General features: G+C 41.8%; 1 protein-coding gene across 5 annotated transcripts in view; it reads right to left on the minus strand.

Moving 5' to 3' along the window:
- Positions 1-516: 516 nt before the first annotated feature.
- The window catches only part of RGS7 (regulator of G protein signaling 7), a 223,181-nt gene continuing 204,437 nt past the window's right edge, over positions 517-19,260 (minus strand). For 2 of the 5 annotated variants that reach the window (XM_088524154.1, XM_088524158.1), the window contains one exon: positions 17,513-17,658. Coding sequence is in view for 2 of the 5 variants with exons in the window: in XM_088524153.1 (XP_088380279.1) it covers positions 565-681 (117 nt within the window). In the remaining 3 variants the exon portion in view is untranslated. Of the gene's footprint in view, positions 682-17,399; positions 17,659-19,260 lie in introns of those variants that run through there. The other 3 variants (XM_088524153.1, XM_088524156.1, XM_088524155.1) reach the window with 3 other exon arrangements.

A 19,260-nucleotide genomic window follows, 5' to 3' on the forward strand; every position in this document is an offset into this window, starting at 1 on the left:
CAAATATCATTATTTCCAAATAACAATTTACCTAATGTAATTAGCTGTGAATAGCACTGCTGATATATGCATTTGGGGCAGGGATAGCAAAGAGGATGTCATGCAAGTGTTAGGCTGCAACATGCATTTCAAGGGAAATTCAGGGCTGTGCTCTCTCTGACATACAGGCAGGAGACTGACTTTTATTTTATGTGGTTTGATAGAGACAGAGATACCAAAGTATCTCTGGGCTCTCTATAAGCCCCCCAGAACTCTGTAATGACAATTAAGGTGCAATGGTAGCTCAAAGTCACCTTCAAGGTACCTCCTTCTGCACTGCAGCCTCTATTGGCATCCCTCTTAAGAGGCATCACACAAAATCTTATCCAGAAACATGTCTGAATTGAAATCATGTCTGGTAATTAAGGATTTTCCACTGCCTTTTGTTCTGAAGTGATTGCAGTAAAGCAGAAGGAATAATCTGCAAGCAAATAAAGCAGTGAGGGCCAGAGACTCACTTGGAAAGAATCAAAGTCATTCCACTAGCTTCAGCTGAATAGCGCCAGTTCATTTCAGCAGTAAATCTTACCCAAAATATATTTCACCAGAAAGGAGTTGCAAAGTGTTCTCCCATATGCTTCTGTTAGTGACAACAATCATTTGGTAACGGTCATCAGATTCAGTCTGCCCAGATGCAGGAATCTATGCTGTAAACATTTTGATGGGTTTGGATTCAGAAAGAAAGAGAGGTTACATTATTAGAAAACAGAAGGTGTTTTGGTACTTTCTGTTCATAAAGTAGTTGATTATTTAATAGGACTTTTCTTAATTAGCAGCAGCTTAACAGCCTTGAAATAATAGGAGGATTTTTTTTTTCATAACACCATTCTCTAAAATGTCAGTTACAATGATTTGCAGCAAGATGGACAGAGTTCCTGGCCTCCAGCGTTCACAAAACGGAGGCTACATTTCCTTCATGATTAGAATTGCTGTAAGTGTTAGAGCTATGGTTGGCCTGTGTTTGAAGAGGGAGGAACAGTAACCAGGTTCTACAAGGAGCACTTGAGGAATCAGCTTCTTTCTAAGGCTGAAAGTTTGGCTGGTTATGAAAAGATCACAAAAGATCGACCATCTCTTCTATAAATACTTTGGAATATCCAAAGCATGGGATCTGATCTCCTTTGGAAGCTCATGCACTACCATTCAAATAGACCCAAAACTAAAACTGTTGTTTTAAAATATTTTCCTCAGCTCACAGAAGTGTTGGACATGCTAACTATCAAGCTAGGAGCAAAACAAAAACAAAAACAAAAACAGCACATAAGGCAACGTATTTGATACCAGGCACAGCAAGGTGGTGTGCTGCAAATGAATTTGCAGATCTCAGTTATATTACTACGCAATAGTCAGAGCTATCTGACTGTCCTTAACGTGCTACACAAAAGGCCTTCGGCACACATAGCCTGGAACACATCAGTTTACAGATCCCAAGAGGGTCCTGTGAAGTCTATTACTTTGATGAAGTGGTATTTAAAATTGCATTACCCAGCAGTTCTTTAACCCTCCAGATGTTGCCCCTGTGGAGTGTTTAATACGACGTGAAGTGCTGGTAGCCTAGGCCGTAACCTCATGTCATCTTTTCAGTGGGTCACATCAGGTCTTACTATCTTCTACTAAATCAATATGGGATGACCTGACAGCAGTCTCTCTGCTCTGCTTTTGTGCAGTGGGGAGTAGAGAGAAAAAAAAAAAACACAGAAGGAAACAAAATCAAGCCGATACAATAGGAAAAATGAGGAAGATTTGAGAACAAACAAACTCTAGGAAATTGTTGTTTAGATACATTCATATTTTTTCCCCCAAGTTTGCTGTAACAGCCTAGCTAAAGCAGCCTAATGCTGCCATCTGCTGTTTTCCCTGCTTTTAAGTTTCCCATCATTTCGAATGCATCATCAAGAAGTAACTAAATGAAATCAACATCATGAATAAATCAGCTCTATCTTTGAAGGGAAAGAAGAAAAGATTTTGCCACAAAACTTAATCACAGTATATAATGCACAGCCGTGTTTCTGAATCTTTATAAAGGCACTAATAACAATTCCTGTAATCACCAAAAGCGCAAGGCATGTCTGCAAGTTTGGTTAATTTTATTTCTTTATCATAAAGTCAACTTTTGGAAGCTTTTATTCAGAAATCACATATGGCTTACAGAACAAAGAACTGATGCTCCATAGTGTCCGTTATGATTTAGCTACTTGGTGTTATAGGTATCGGCTTACAGAGCTTTAAAAGAGTTTCCAAAGTGAATTTAAATAAATGGAGACTTTATCTGATTTGAGCAGGCTTTATTCAGGTTCAATCTACAAACAGGAAACTTTCTCTCTGAAGGCTGAATGCTCTCCAAGTGCTTTCTGGGGTGCAAACCAGGTCTTGACCTACTATGTTTCTAAGAATACAAACAAAAATCCGTTTACTGACTAGCAGGAATTTCATTGGTATATGATTCATCATCATCCCTCTTTACAATATCTGATACATATTTGGATGATGGATTTGCCAACATTCATGTTAAAATACTAAAATATAGTTCCATCATGTTTTCTCTTTTGAGAGAGTGATAGAAATGAGGATACAAGAGTGATGTTTGTTGTTGTTGTTGCTGTGTTTGGAGGAGGGGGATGTTTGTGTCTTTAATTATGGGTGCACTCATTGTAAATGAGCTTGAACTCTTTGTATTTTACTTAAACATAGATAAATCACTACTTTATCAAACATTGGTCTGATTTGACCTAATAATTCCCATTTTAACGTCTTTGTTTTGTGGTATAAGTCTCAGAGTAATTCACTTTCTGAACATACAACCGCTACAGCCACTATCCAGTATCCATTAGAAAAAATAGGGGAGAATCATGTACAGGAGAATAATGTAGAGAAGAATATGAAAAAAACTGCATAGGAGAATAATATTTTTCTTGCTTCTCATCTATTACCTTTATTAAATCTTTTGGGCACATATGCATCCATTTATTATATAAAAATAAAAGATCTCAGCATCTTAATCTGCAAATACTGCTTGGAAGTTCAAAAGAACAGAATTTTCTGTGAACTTTCTATATTTATATCTTCAGTATTTGCAGTAAATCCTGAGACTATTGCCTGCATAGAGTATTTTGCACTTTATCCCAGTGGCTAAAATAGGAAAGCTGACAATTCTGTATCTGCATATTTCAGAATCTCTGAACAGATTGAATGTAGTTTGATATTCTTCTTAAATAATGAAGATTGTTCTGAAGATAATATGTAGTAATTAGAACCTGATAGTCAAATCCTTATAGACTAACATACAAAGCTCTACTATTGCTCATTGCTAATAGAGATCTGATTTGAGCAAAGGTTATTGAAACATTTTATAGTCATTAAAAAAAAAAGTGTTCTTTGTGCATGTTATATTTTCAGCACTGGATAGTCTTTATAAATGAGTACTCTCAAAGTTTCCAGCATCAAGGTAGGTGCTAGGAAAAATAAATATACTGTTCCAGGCAGGGAAGAGAGAAATTGGTGAAAAGGGAACATCCTCGACCTAGCAGCCTACATCTACCTACATCTACCTCATACAGGGCTGCAGTAATTTAATGGTAAGCTGGTTTAAAACTAGGAACAAAGGTAAATTTCCAGCCTAGTAAATATGAACGGCATCAATGATTTCAAATTCTCATTCACGGTAAAACTCCTCCGGTATTATTTGTCAGAGTAAAAAGATTTTCAGATTATAAAACCAGAAGTCACCATGTGGTCATTTAACCACGTAATTTAGGGCACAGAACATCCTTGACTTGGATCCAGTTTAAACTTGAGTACATCTTTTAGATTAAAAAACCCAACAACATCTATTCTTGATTTAAAAATTACCAATAGTAAAAAAGCCACAATAGCCCATTGAGATCTACACCAGCAGCTAAGTATTTCACTGGCAGAACGTGTAACCTTTTCCTCATCTGAATCTCTCCAACTCCAGCCACCAGATCTTTTTATAGCTTTATTTGCTTGACTGGAAGAGCATTATTCCTGAAATAAACACTTACAGGCTATAATCAGTCAACATTTAACGTTTTATTGATAAGCTTAAAAGGACCAAGTTCCGGAAACTTCTGCCAGAGGCGTTGTCCAGTTTTTTGGTTCCATGCACAGCTGTGTATAGCTGCACCCTTGGCGTTTTTCAAGCAGTCATGAGGGTTTCCTGAAGCCACCAGCAAGGTCCAGAGCTCAGGGCAGGTATTGAGGTAACAGACGTTCATAGATCCAGGAATTACATTGGGTTTTGGTCAATTTTAACCTTAGAGTTCACACCCAGCTGATATTCTGTGCATGGCTTTCTGCATGTGATTAAAATTCATTGTTTCCTAATGGAGAGTCCTCCTCCTAGACAGTACAACAGTATTCTTTGTCTCTCTGAAGATGCCTTCACGTTTGCTCACAGTATAAATGACTGCTGTTTATCTGGTCAAATGACCATCAAAATTCAACTTTTCTGCACTGAACGTCCTTTATTCTTCATTGTACGCAATACTGTAATCTTTGTAACCCTTGTTTTAAGTCTTTTATTCTCTTATTGATCATTAATAATACTAGTGTTACTAGTACTAAAATTAGTACCATAATTGTGCAGGCTACTACCAGAAACAAAGCTGCTCACTGCTGAACTCTGTGGAACTGTCAACCAGTATAATCAGTGCTCTGTGTAAATCCATTCCCTTGAAGCCACTTCATACCTAAGATATTATGTAATATTGCCGTGCTGCATTTTCACCTCAGAGATATTTCTTGCAAGTCATGTAAGGAAGACTGACAAGGAGAAATACTGATCATTTTCTCTATTTCTATCATGCTTTACAGGTGAGAGTGTCAAAGATACTGACAAATTTATCAGTTCCATCTCCTAGCTGAAATAATTTATCACACAGGAGTAAACCAAAGCCACAATAACGTTGAACAAAAGTTTTGCAAGAACCTAGTGACAGAATGTGAAAAGGACCCTGGGAGAAACCACCTCAGGCACCTTAACTTATTCACAAAGCCAAATTCACTTCCTCTTTTTTTTTTTTTTTCCTGAAACTAGTTTGTATTCAGTCTTGGTTCTGTGTGATTTCAGCTCTACCTCTTTTCCCTCTTTCAAATGCTGAGCATCTTTTGGTATGCTTGATAAACCTCTTTTAAACAATTCCCATCAGGGTGCCAAAAAGTCACACATGTTGAGTGTTTAAAAAGTCTCTTGGCTTTTCTGCCATGTGTATTTCTTCAAAAAATAACCAGCAACAAATAACCAGGGATGCATATTTTCCATGATTCATGCTGCAGAATTTACCATAGACTGTGGAACTGGTGTACAGAATCTAAGCTTTCATATAAAAAAAATGTTACCAGCCTCTAGGATGGTGAAGAAAGCCTTCCAAAACAGGAACTGAATACGAATCAAGTTGGGATGACTCAGATTGTTTTTGTGATTCTGCAAAGAGACAATCTGAGATAATAGCTAGGTTGTGCGAACTATTGCTATAATTTATAATAGTAAAAATTCAAAATACAATGACATTCATATTACTGTTGTGAGTTAGGCTTTTATTTTTAGTATGTGTGTCAAGAACTCTGTAGTACTGATATTACTAGACCCTGTGTGTAAATAAACACAGAGAAAGACGTATGTACATAAAAGCCATCCCTACACTTTGTGGGCAACATGCAGAGTTTCATCCTGACAAACATAACAACATCCTTTATTTTGGGCTGAGTGAAGTCAATTTTGACAAGAAGACACTAACGTCGCAGCAGACCGAGTTACTGAGGTAGGTAGCCAGCCTTACGACAATGAGGAATTTACAATGCATTTGTACGTGTTGAATCTTGAAGCTTACGGCAGAACAACATTTCCTTTCCAGACAGTGGAAAAAAAAAAAGAACCACTGGGAAAATATGCCAGAGCCTTTGGTTAAATGTATAAGTTAAATTTGTGCTGCTTTAAGAAAGGAAGAACTAAACCCATCCTATATCTATTAGGTGATATAACTTGTTTGGTACAGGCAGAACAAGGTATCCGTCCAGATAAAGGATCTCTGTAACTTTCTTGCATAGCACAAGCAGGTTAAGTAAACGGTTTTAGTTAACCAACCAGATCTCATGACTCAAGGTGAGAAAAATTCTTCTAGAGTGCTCTGCTGCATCCTTTGCCAGAAAGCTGTTTTCAATCAAAACTATATTTATCCATTATTTACCAGTTTAGTCAACCGAGGACAAATTGTTCTGCAAATATATTTTTTTTAAAAAAAGAAAAAAAGCCAACCAGGCAGCAATCAAAACAAGGACAGGAAAGAAAAAAAGCATTACAAAGAGTCAGACAAAGCACGTCTACAATTCCAGAGAAAACCTTTCTACTGACTTTATCAGGATTTGGCTGAAATCCGAAGTCAGCAGATGCAAAAGATAGTTATTAAAATAGTAAAGACTCTAAAAAAAGAAAAGGCAGAGATAGAGAAGCAGTAAAAAGCAACATTAGCAAAGAAAAAGGGAGAAATTGAGATCTAGCTGCAAACAAATAACAGATGTGTGTGTGTGAATGAAAACTGTGAAAGTGAATTAGATGATGTGTGAATATTGATAATAATGAATAGAGATTAAAAGGGTTTGGCCTTTCCTGCAGCTTTTCCTAAATAGGTGCTAGAGCCGCAGGGTTGGTTCAGTATGGCTGAGAGAAAGATAAAAATAGCTGCAAAATCCAGAGAGAGATTATTCATACCTGAAGTTTATGGTGGATCACAACTAAGTAATACTTACTAAAAGGACAGAGTTATCTGTTTCAATCATTACCAGCTTGGAAATGGCTGGAGCATTTTTGTTACAAAAATGCATTTGGGATCCTCCCATCAAGATGTTTTAATTTGTGTCAACGAATCGATTTTTTTTGTATCAGCTCCTTTTTTTGTGTCAGCTTTTTTTATGTCAACAATATGATTTTGCTACAGCTAATTAGGGCAATAGGCATGCGGTAATAATAATGACGAAATTATAGATGCTGCAACAGATAAATGAACCTGTGGCAAGCGTTATGCAATTCAGGAAGGTCAGAGTTTAAGTTTAGTGGCAAATAAACCCAAATATAGTAAAAAATGTGACTGAGCTAATTAAGGCACCAGCAAATCCTCCAAAAAAGCAGTCCTTGCCAGGAGAGTAAATGTGGAAGGCAGATTGTCGTTTAATCCATACCAGAGACTGACACAGCTTCTGAAGCACAAACTGAAGCCCAGCAAGTCCACCTGGACCTCGAAGCCTTGGCTGGCGACCAGACCCAGGCAGTCCAGGCGAATGGTCCTTTAGGCACTTTCTCCTTGCCCCCAGCAGGAACGCATCCCTGGCAGCTCCCTTGTCCCGCTCCCGCGCCGGCCCAGCGGCCGGCAGGGCTGGCGCGCCGCTGGACTCGGGAAGGCTGGTGCAGGTCAGCAGCGCAGGGGGAAATGGGCAGCTGCGAGCTACTGCCTGCGTCAGGCCATTTGCCTCTGGGCAAATGAGCAGAGGTACCACACAGCCTGCCAGGAGCACTTCTGAACCCAAACGGTATTTTACCGCCACACTGGCCTTACATCATCTCTCTTACATCATCATCTCTACATCACTCCTGTGCTTAACAAATTCCTGTCTCCGTCACAATGGTGAAGTAACAACAGACTCTTCCTTGGATTTCTTTTGATTTATTCCCTCTCAAATAAGATTTGGAAGAGTTCCTCTTCTCAAAAATATCCAGATAGTTGGATAGAAGATAAATTGATATATAGTAGATGAGGCTTCTTTTTTTCCCTGCAATTTTCCATTTCGTGATGCGGTAGCTTTATTTGTCTCACCCCTTCTGCCCACTGATGCTCTGTTCTTCCTGGGTCAGCTTCCAGTGTCGTAGATGGTTTCCATCTTTAACTTGCCATAATTACAGTTCTCCCTGGGGATGCGAGCAGAGAGCTGGCAGTCATGACAACAACATTATAAATGATGGAAGCACACGCTTTCAATCTTCCTATATACTGGAATTATGTAGGCATCTAAAACTTTTTAGGGTTTATGACTCAAAAAAGACCTTTTTTTTTTTTTTTTTTTCTTAGTCTTCCAGATATGAATCAGGGTGGAGATGACTCATCACAACAAATATCTTTTATATGGACCAGATTTGATTTTTCATGCCCAACACATTCTTGACGTGTCCTAATGAGTTGCACAACCTCCTTGGTTTCGAGTCCACATAAGGTGTTTTCCCATGTCTTGGTTTTGCACTGGAGTGAATCCCCCAGATTGCTATCCATGGCAGTTCACTGGTTTATGCTTCTCCTCCAAACACATAGGTACCACGATCCCATTGTCTCTGTTTTCCAGGTGAGAAGTATATTATTCTCCCTTTCCCCCACAAAACATACAAGGCGATTTCTAGAGAGAGGAAAACTAAAGAATAATATTGCCCAAAGCTCCCCAAACTCCCAAGGAACGCAATAGAGAGAGCTGAAATGACACGAGCTACCCTTAAAAAGGGGCAGAAGGTGCTACAAAATTGTTTCTACTCCAAGCACAAAAATCAATTTGCTAGAATGGACTTTAAGTTTACACTGCTACTTCCTAAGCAGTAAAAGATCTATATTGATATGCGCTGAAAAGCTACAAAACACCTTTCTGTAAAAGGGCAGGAGCATGCAGTAACAATCCCTCAAAAAGATTTGCTTCAAAGGCACCTGCTCTGTCATGGTAGCCAGAAACACACCAGACAGGTTGAGCGCACATCTCTTTCTCTTACTGGCCCCTCATCCCAGAGGGGCCAGTAAAAAATCATCTGAGACTGCTTCTCATAAGAAGTTCCCCAAACCCAGCTTTGTTCTAGATATGTATACCTAAACAAGTGCCTGCATGTAATTGCAGGCAAGAAGCAGACACATTGCCCTGCTCTAGGAGCAGTTCTCCAATCTCTTAATCAATGGCCGTAGTGGCCCAGGACACAGCTTGATCCTTGAGGATGGCAGGAAGACGCGGGCCAGTTTCATGGCCCCAGCTCCACAGCAGGACCCTGTGTTTCCAGTTCCTCATGCTTGCCTAGCCGTGCCACCAGGCTGCCTCGCTTTTAGCATCGGTGAACTCTCCAGCTATTAAAAGACCATCCCTCAGCCCTGCTGCACCTCCTTGAGTGTGACCCCCTCTCAGGCTGCAGCCCTTCAAGTTATCCTTCATTTGTTTGCTGGTGTGTTCCCTTAGATCTGCAGATCGCTTTGATTAGTCCAGCATCTGGAATTTGTCACATGGTTTTGTTGACCGTGACCATCTGAAATACTACCCAGCAGGACTTGGGGAGAGACTCAGTAAGGAAACAAAAACATCCCACTCATGAGAACATGTGGCAGAAATTACCAAAGGCCACCATTCCAAACGGGGGTGCTGCACTTCCAAGGAGAAAGAAACCTTCTCCCCATCCCCTAAAGGGACAATTGCTTTACATAACATCCATTCCAGAGACACAAATTATTAAGTATAAATGCCTAATACATTTTTCATTAAACCTCATGTTAGGAAAGTTGGCTGTCTATAAGTAATGACAGGGCTGGAGAAAAAGTATTCCTTTCATCCTCTAAGTTTCAAGGATGAAAAGTATCTGCCCATATATGTGATTCGCTATAGATAATCTACCCCCAAGCATTTGAGCATCTAAGGATGTTAGTGTGCATAGCTTGGTTTATCTGTTGTCCTCACATGCTAAAATGCTTTGGAAAAGCTGGAGCAAGAACGGTAGAAAAATTAGGTTGGAAATGTTGAAATACATGTCAGAGTTTCTCAGGAACATCAACACGCTGCTGATCAGGGACTAGGGGATGTGGAAAAGAGAGGACATGCAGGGTAAAATTAGTGCAAATGAAATCTACATATTTGCAAAATGCTTTTCATCGTCCACAAATGTAATTTAACTATGCAGTTGCAAACAAGTGCTCAAGAAATTCAAGCACGGTTCCCAGCTTTGGTTCGGTCTCTCATTCCCAGCTGGGACTGAGTGTGGAGAACCATACGGATGGTATAACCACGCACTGGCAGTGGTTCTGCAGTGATATTACAGGCTGTGCCAGGAGGATCCCCCTGGGAACAGACCTTGCTGGATCCTGGTTTCTGTCTGGCCAGCCTGTGTGCTTGCAGGCCACACATGAAGCCCCATCACCGCAGATGCAACCCAAGGAATCAGCAGGGAGCAGCCGACCCGTGCTCAACTTTACAGCCATTCCATCCCATCCCAGGTGTGCTCAAAGGCAGCTCCCTGTGGGGGCTCCTGCCCAGAGACCCCCTCACACTTTCTCTGCCCTTTCAAGCCAACAGAGTTGCACTTTCAGGCGACTGCAGTCAAATTTGCACGACTACTTTTCCAGCCCGCGTACTTCCAGCTGCACCGGTGGCTTCAGCTGCCCCGAGCCCAGGCCCCGCTTTGCCCGTGGGGCTGCGTTTGGTGCCTCTCGGCGCGGCTGCCTCGCACGGGGCACAGCCCCCTCTGCCCGCAGGGAATTCCTGGCGCTTCCCGGCGCGGATCCCGCTCCTGGCGCGCCTCGAGCCGCCGCGCGGGGGCGCCCTTGGGCAGCGAGAGCGGCGGCGCCGGGCGCCCCGCGGCCTGGCCCGGCCCGGCCCGGCCCGGCCCGGAGCTACGGGCCGTGCGCGACCGGGGCTTGGAGGGGCCTGTCCGGGCAGACGGGTTTTGGGGGTGTTTTTTTGTTGCTAAAACAGAAAATAAAGCTTGAAATACAAGAAACATTTCACCTGACCGCAGCAGAGGATTTAGGGTATAGGAAAACGCCATTTCAGAAGGGCTTTTGTTGTTGTGGCTGTTGTTTTTTGGGAGGGGAGTGTAAGGGACTTTTGTAGGCACAAAACAATTTTGTTTTATTGTGGTGAAGAAAAATTGGTTTGACCTATCTTTTTTCCATTTGTTTCAGTTTTATATACCTATATACATATGTTTTAATGGTGGACTGTAATGAATATTAAAAATGTCTCATCCAATAAATTTTTATACCTCATGTTATACAAGTCAAATCCAACAGCAGCTTTTGGATGATGCCTTTTACCTTATCAGAATTAGTATTTCGGTGTCATCAGCAGCAGTCAGCTCTGATCTGGCCATGCTTGTGCTCTCGTGGTCAGACAGGTAAGCAGAGAGTAGCGCTGCCAGGAGAGGCAGGTGCTGCAAGGAGCCATTTCTGCAGCACATTAAGGGCTGACAACTGATGCTGCGGACGGGTCTTCTCCAGTAACAACAGTGGGCAAAGAGCTCTGCCCAAATGCAGGAGCTCCTGGGGACTGGGAAAGGACAAGACTGGTTAGTGCAGTTTGGGAGATCTTTGCTGCATTGGGTACGCACAGGTCTAAGGTTGTTTTTTTTTTTTTTTCCTCTTACAACGGGGGACAACATATTCACAAGGTGTATTTCGCTGAAAAATAAAAGCCGCAAAATCTGCATGGTTTGGAGAGAGAGAGGTGCAGTATCTCCTGTCTTCCCAATCCCTGGACTTAGCCTTTTATTTCCCAGTGCTGAGCCCAAAGCAGGCAGGTCCCCCAAACACAGGCACCTCCACACACATTTTATTTGCTGAGTGACCTAGGTGCTTCCCATCACTCCTTGGACGCTGCTATGAAGGAAACTCAAGCTTCCCATTTACTCCGAGTGCAGATGCTCAGCGGTGTAAGGACCCATCCCACTTCCTTGGGACAGCTGAGGAGAAGACAACTTGACATCTTGTTGGGTAGCAGGTCCCCTCAGTGGGCACCCACCTCTCCTGCACGTCACCCCAGGCCTTTTCTTCCTGCACATCTCCCCTCTTTTTATTCTGTATGTAATTTATGTCCTGTTTACCAATATTAACTTGGACATTTGGGCCAAGCTTACTTGGGAAGGAAGGCAAAAAGAGTGGGCTGTTGCAGGTCTCTGCTCTTATTGTCGCAGGTTCATGCTCCTGTGCAGGCTTCTGGACCAGTCAGAGAGGTCCTGGTGAGCAGTGGGAGTCTGTCCGCAGGGAGAGACGTGGAGCTGAAACATTTCAGCAGAGAAGGTGACCTTATTAGCAGTGATTCTGTGGCCTGTAACCACACTGGGTGGTAACACACTTGCCTTTGAATGGAGGCCTTAGCCCCTCTGCTAGAGGGAAGTAGTGAATTTATTAAGGGAGGAACTGCAGCACAGAGGGTATCCAAGGAAGTCTTAGGTGTTTAGAAGTGCTTAAGTATGGCTATGGCCTGAAGCCTCACTGACATCTCTAAAAGCGGCAAATTTGAGTCAGCAGCATCTGGAAGAGCAAAGTGGCCAGTAGGAGCAGGGTGGAGATGACAGCCTGGAGGCAGGAAAGCCCTGGGAGATCTGGAGATGTCACGAAAGAGAAAAGTTCTACATGAGCCTTAGCCTCTACTGCTGTCCAGCCTTTCCCTTAATGTCTTCTCCTGTTTCTTGTAATTCTTTTAATTCCAAGAAAGATAAAATAGAGGTAAGGTAAGGGTAAAGAACAGTTATGGTCACCATAGGAAGAGGGATGGATGGATGGAGTGAGAATCAGAGCACCAAAAGCAAAGAACCATAAAGAGACAGAAAATCCTAAAAAAAAAAAAAAAGAAAAAAAAAATGATGAGGAGGGAGAAGGAAGAATGAATCTAAAAGAAAAGATCAGATAGATAAAGAACAGCATGTTAAAAGAGATGCACCTAAAACATCCTCCAAAAGTCACAGCTTCCAGGGTATACATTCCTCTCAGCAAAGAGGTGGAAAATCAAAAGGTATATTAAAAATGCCCAAATGCTGGATCCTTCAAAAAGGCAAGGGAGAAGGGAGTAAGGAAGTGAATAGGCAAGTGATATGAATAAAAAAAAAGCTTATTTCTATGATAGAGAGAGCCATAAGGCTAATAGCAAAATAATATCTCATTTGAAAGCTGACATCAATGATAAACCTAATACAAACTTTCCAAATCTAGTTGATTTTATAAAAAAGAGACAATGAAGGTGAATGTGTCAGAATATATTCTGGGAATAGGAAAGGTGAAGGAAAAGGAAAATACAGTGAAAATTTTGCAAATACCACTATCAAGTTAAAATTTACCATAGTGCTTTAATGTTGTTTGATATTCGGTGTCCATGTCCACTCTTGTAGGTAGGTGCTCTCACCTGGACGCTGTGCAGGTTCTCAGAAGTTATTTCTCTGAACAACTTGTGCAGGGTTCAGTATCAGACACCTACTGTGGAAATCTGGAAAGCTAGGAAACTAGAGGAGGCTGTAACACTGCAGCAGATGTTCATGTATTTGAGCAAAGAGGAGTAACACTTTATTACTGTGACTACAGTGGCCAAGTCAACAAAGAGCGAGGCAGACTGGAGTAAAGAATGTTTAGTTTAGATGTTAGGGGACAAAAAAAGAAAAACTTCATAGTAGCAGAGATACAGACAGTCTGGAGGGACTGTGGAGCCCTGAGCAGTTGGAAAACGCGCGGCTGCGGGGAGCCGGCCCTCGCCGCGCTCGGCCTCCCTCCTGCCGGCTCTGCGGCCGCGCGGCTCCTGCGGGCGCACGGGAGGCAGAAACGTTCCTCTGTTCGGTGCAGCCGGGTTGAAAGCAAATTTGTATGATTCAGAGCTACTTAATAATTCCCTTGCACGAGCTGTGGATGCCAGATATGTTCAAATGAATCGTTGGTATCTTCTCTTGAACATTTGGGTATTAAATCTTTGTTTTATATTGGTTCCTATAACTATTAACTTTTTGTTTTAGCAAAAATTATGTCTCTCGCACACTTAATATGTTGTTAGATAGTGTTAGTTCTATATATATATCTCTAGCTGTAAAGGAAAGGAAAAATGAGAGATTGAACAGCTAAATTGGAATAGCTGTTAGTCACTCAGAATGAATATATGCAGAAGAGTCGCAAATAAATCGTTGGTGATTCCCAGCTCCTCATTAAATTTACTTTAAGAACAACAGCCTTCCATTTCTTTAACAGTCTTTTTTGTTTTTAATTTTATTCTTTTTTTTAAAAAATAAACATCCTAAATGCATTCTTGCAGTACTTATTTTTTAGAGCTGGTTCTTGTTCTCTATTTACTATTTCTTGGAGCACTGTTTGGCATTTGCATTTCATGATTTCAAACAGTACCAGGGGATGCAACGTGAAAGAGGAAATACTCTAGACTGGGTATGAAGAGCCTCATATTAGCATGTGTTTTTGCTGGGTGTTTAACCACCAGCCACGGTTTGTCTCGTCTGATTTCTTTGCATTTTGAGTCCAATTCTGTATGGCTGTGGCTATCGGCCTGGCAATTCGTCAGCTGATTTTCAGCCTCTCTTGATCCTAATTATTTGATTCCCAAGTTCTCCTCCCCTGTCAGCTCCACTCTGGTCGCCACAATTAATTCTCATTTCTTACTTCTGTACTCACCTTCAGCTCATTAATTTTTGGCCAGTCTCCATTATTCTTCTGGCTGAGCATTTTGATTTTTCTCCCTTCACTAGTTAGGGCCTTTTGCCTCCCTCTTTGAGTTTGCAGAGGTAAAGAGCAGTTTAAATTGCACCTAAAGGGACAAGTGGTGCCTGCTCACCAATATTTTTTTTCCTCTCCCTGAAAATAAATGTTTCACTGTTCTGCTCTTTTGTTCCTCTGTGCTGAAGTGTGTGACTGCTTGGAGCTTCTGTTCGTAGGATTGCATTGCTGATATGCGATGGTGATCAGGATAGGTACCAAAAGACCTCAGAAAAACCCTTCAAAATCAAGGGGTTGTAGAGCAGGTTTTGTTTCACCTGCCCGAGCAAATTGGTCATGTCTGCCACACTATTGGTCATGTATAACAGTGGAGTAGCATCACTTGGAACAAGGGCCAGATGAAACTGTAGTGCAGCTGACTACTTTGAAATCCTTATTAGTAAACCCTGTTTTTCATTTGCATCCACTGTGTTAAGTCCCGTGCAATTACGGAAAAAGAGAGCCATTCAACACAGACCTCATATTTATTGAAAGGAAAGAACTAGAACAGGTATGAAAGGGGTCCAGGAAAATAAACGCTCCAAGTCTTTTTACTGGCCCGTCTGTGCTGCACACTGATTTGTGGTGGGGAGGAGGAGGACAGGATAATGTCCTTAGTATAAAATTTCACAGACTACTTAATGCATAAATTTGCAACTTTACTTAATTTAAAGCAAGTGATGTTTCAAAGCAGTCGCTGGCAGCTAATTAGTTAACTTCTAAGGAAAAGCAGGCAACATACTCACTGATGCAATTGGTGGCAGCAGGAGTTTGGAAATAAATATCTCTATTTGGCACTGAGAAGTGAAACAGAACTCAAATTTCTGCGGATTGCCTAGCCCAAGGTTCATGCTCCACTGCTCACATTATGTGGTAAAGGAAAATTAAATCTCAGAGTTTAAGATCTGGGCTCAGTGTGGATATTTATTAAAATTCATCCAGCCTCCCTAGACTGTGAAAATTTTGAAATGACCTCGATGGAGCGTTTGATAAAATCAAATTCTCACGGGGCATTTCGAGTGTTTATTGATAGAATAAAGCTCAGAAAAATTGTGTGAACAAACACTGAGATACCTTAAAGCAGTGATTATTATCTTTGTTAGAAACCAGAAACACAGCGGCAAGTGAAAACAAAGAGAAAACAAAACTCCAAAGTCCCCAGAAATGCTAACTAAGCAAAAAACGTGGGGAAGAGCCGCTCACGGGGATTTGTAAAGACGTGTTTGGTCCCGGGTTCGTCCTGGGGGCCCTCAGGAGTCCCCAGAGCGGTGGTGGCGGCAGCTGCGCGGGCAGAGGGGGCTCCCGCCCCTGCAGCGGGAGGCCGGCTCCCTCCGGTCCTGCCGGCCAGGCCGCATGGCCCGCGGTGGCCGCACAGCCCCGGTGCCCCTGTTTAACGAGATGCCCCCGGCGTTCATGTATATGGATTTATTACCTGCTCCTGGAAAGTCGGAGCCTGATTGTGTCTGTTATCGTCATTTTTGGTTTTTTGAGGGGGGTGAGTGTGGGTGTTCTGAATTTGGTAGTCCCTTCAAAAGCAGATGCCCGTTTTTCATAGCAAACAAATTTCAGCACGACAGATGGTACTGGCTTTGTCTTTCCTGCGCCTGTCCTGTGCATTGCTAAACAGGCTCTTGCGGCGTGGCTGTCCTGCGTACCTTGAAACGCTCTGAAGGCATCAGCACCTGCTTGTTCAGCATCGGTCACAACCTCCTCTCTCCTCGGAGGGCCTACCTGCTATCCTGACCTGTTGGATCAGTGCCAAGGGCAGTTTCTCAGGTCAAGCAGTCGTTTTGTGTCATTTTGTGTCATTTTGCAGTTCCAGCCCAAGTCAGCCTCAGGCTGTGCCGGGTCTGTTGTCTTAGGGACAACTGCTATGTGTTTCTGGACGCTTCATCAGTAGGTCTTAATGCAAATAATCTCAGCAGTGAACCTGAAAAGAGCTCTTGAATTAAAATGGCAGCTTCCTGTACTGACACCCTAGGTGTGCTCTCTACTAGGAGCAGTGTGAAGAACCCCCAGCTACTACCTTTTCTGCTTGATATTGTTGTGCTTTATCACAAGTTTTATTACAGCCAGGAGGGGAGACCCAAATATGTACTTGCTAGATTTGTTCTGGAATAAATGCAGATATGTTCATTTCTTCTTAGGTAGCAACCATCTGATTACATGATATGACTGGAGCAGACTTTGGGGACAGCAGTACTAGCCTTGCTTTAAGAAGCCTTTACCGATAGGATAATGAGCAAGCTGGAAAAGTCTCACTGCTGCTAGCTTGATAGAAAGAAAATAAAGAGTAAATAATTATCAATAAAGTGTGTTTGATTAGGCGTCACTGAGAGAAAGAAAATGCCGAGGTCCAAATCCATTTCAATGTCACTTTTTAGAAAGCGGACGGATTATAACTTTTGGGGATGATTTTGGTTTTGACTAATCTTAAGGTTCAATATTAAAATCTCAAACTTCCCAAAGGAAAGAGATTCTGCATCTTTTAATGAAAGATAAAACAACAATATAAACATACACAAATTTACAGAGAAAGGATCAACTTTAATACATCTGGAGTAAAAGGTGTTTTTTTTAAATATGGTATAAAAATAAATGCAAGAAACATTAACAGAGAATATACAGACAACAGACAAAGACACAGGCTTTCTTTCTCAATGTGAATACATCAGTGAAATGAAACCTTCTGTGCTAATTTATTGTGCAATAAATGTGATGCCATATGTATATTTATTAATATATGCATTTTTTTACATTTCTTCCAGTTTTTGATTGACGTATTTTTTTTTAATAAACTGTGTCTAGCAGAAGCTTTTTTTTCACTGTACTTGAGCTTGCAGAAAATAAAAAGACACAGATCCAGCTTGATATGAAGGAGGAAGTGAGCAGACAGTTTTCGAAATGGAGGCATCGAAAGGCTAGAGAGTCCCTCGGAGTCTGTAATGCCTTAGTATACACAAAAGAAAACAAGTCAGGTCCTTGCTCATGCAACATCTTGTTCTACTGTCCTCTGATTCAGGCAATCAGTGAGCTACAAAGTATGTGTAATGATTTGAGTCTGCTTCCATGCTACAAGGTGATCCTTTTAGTAGGACTGCACTAGACTGGTTAACCTCTTTGATGTGAGCGATTTCCCCTGAGGAAAAGATAAAAACAAAAAAAACAAAAACAGAAAACAGAGGCATGATCACTGCAGACCTGTTCATCAGCAACCACTCAGTGTTGCCACATCACTGTCAAAGAGCTAGGGGCACCGGCTGGAGGCTGTCAGTCTGAAACCATGGGAAGCCCTGACACTTACATCACCTGCGCTACCCAGCAGCCAGATTGTTTCACAGCATAATCCAGTAAATTTGAACTCCTTTGCTGCATGAGATTGGTTTTGGTTGATAAGAAACTACTGCTGAGCCTTTTGCTCTTGGTCATACCCAGCACCGGTAATAACTTCAAGCCTGTGAGGGTGCCTTATGCTATAAGGACAAACGTGCAAGCTGCCCTTGTCATGGAGGAGAAAATGCCAAAAGTTCAGTGGGAACGAAAGAGGCAGATCGCGTACAGGCTGGAAAACAGCAGCTCCGTGACCTCGGCCCGGCGTTTGCCGAGACTGTATTTACTGCTTATGAGAAACACTGACCAGGCATATTACATGGGATCTGCATAGCGCAGCTGGGAAGGTCTTTGGGTTTCCGCGCTGTGACTTTCCTCCTCGCTCCTCCTGTTGCGAGGATGCTGCTCAGCTCTTTAGCAGGATCTTTTGACAGGCAAAACAACTGTCCCTCAAGGGTTACGGCTACACTGTAGGACATATCTCCATTTCAGGCGAATCTGAGTATTATCTGAGGCAAAAGCCATGAGACCATCTAAGACGTCAGCTAATGCTCTCAGTGCCATCCAGCTGTGGCTCCGATCCAACAGCGGCAGCGCTGGCGCAGCAAGTGTGCGCTGCTCCTCAGGGTATCACAGGCAAACCCTGACCGTGTGACGTAAAGAGCCCATAAAATATTGAACAGCAAATGGCTCTGCGAGCCCTCCAGTTAAGGGACGCTTAATACTTACATTAATTGTGTTGTTCATTTTGCGTGCACGATTCAGAAAATGAAACTGATTTCAACAAGACTACTGTAGAAAGGCTGCAGTTATGGAGAGATGATGCTACATCTTCTGCAGTGATTGGTAAATGGCTTTATTCTGCCATGTCAGTGAAATGTGGTCTGTGGTCTTATGACTCAGTGGAATTACACTATTCAGTATCTGTTTTCACTATCAATTAAATAGGGATATGTAACTCAGGGTATATCAGAGTGGGTCTTCACAAAATAAATAAATAAATAAAATTATTCTTTGTGCTCTGCTCAGTCCAAGCTGAACAAATTAGGATTTTTTTTTCCCTTTGTAATAGAATTTTGCAGGGAACTCGTGATCTGCAATGTTGGATTAGTCTGTTCATCTATCAGAATCACTATACTGTCTCTGACAGTAATAATATTTGCTTTTTCTAAAGCAGGAAAGTCTCTCTTCCCCTTGTCTAGCTTTAACTGTCACTACCTTCTTCCTTAAATTTCACAGTTTCTGGCGCTTGTTAAATCTTAAATTATGTTTTTTCTCTAATTGCAACAGGTAAACTCTTCATGCCACATGTATAATAATACACCTCTTCTTGTTAAATAGTCAAAAAATCCTCATAGCACTGGAATAAAATTTAAAACAACATGTCTGAAACTGTTGTGTTTTGTTAGGT

This window comes from Tinamus guttatus, unplaced genomic scaffold (assembly GCF_059628265.1).
Source record: "Tinamus guttatus ecotype Peru unplaced genomic scaffold, ASM5962826v1 Tinamus_guttatus_pri_ptg000208l, whole genome shotgun sequence".
Taxonomy (NCBI): Eukaryota; Metazoa; Chordata; class Aves; order Tinamiformes; family Tinamidae; genus Tinamus; species Tinamus guttatus.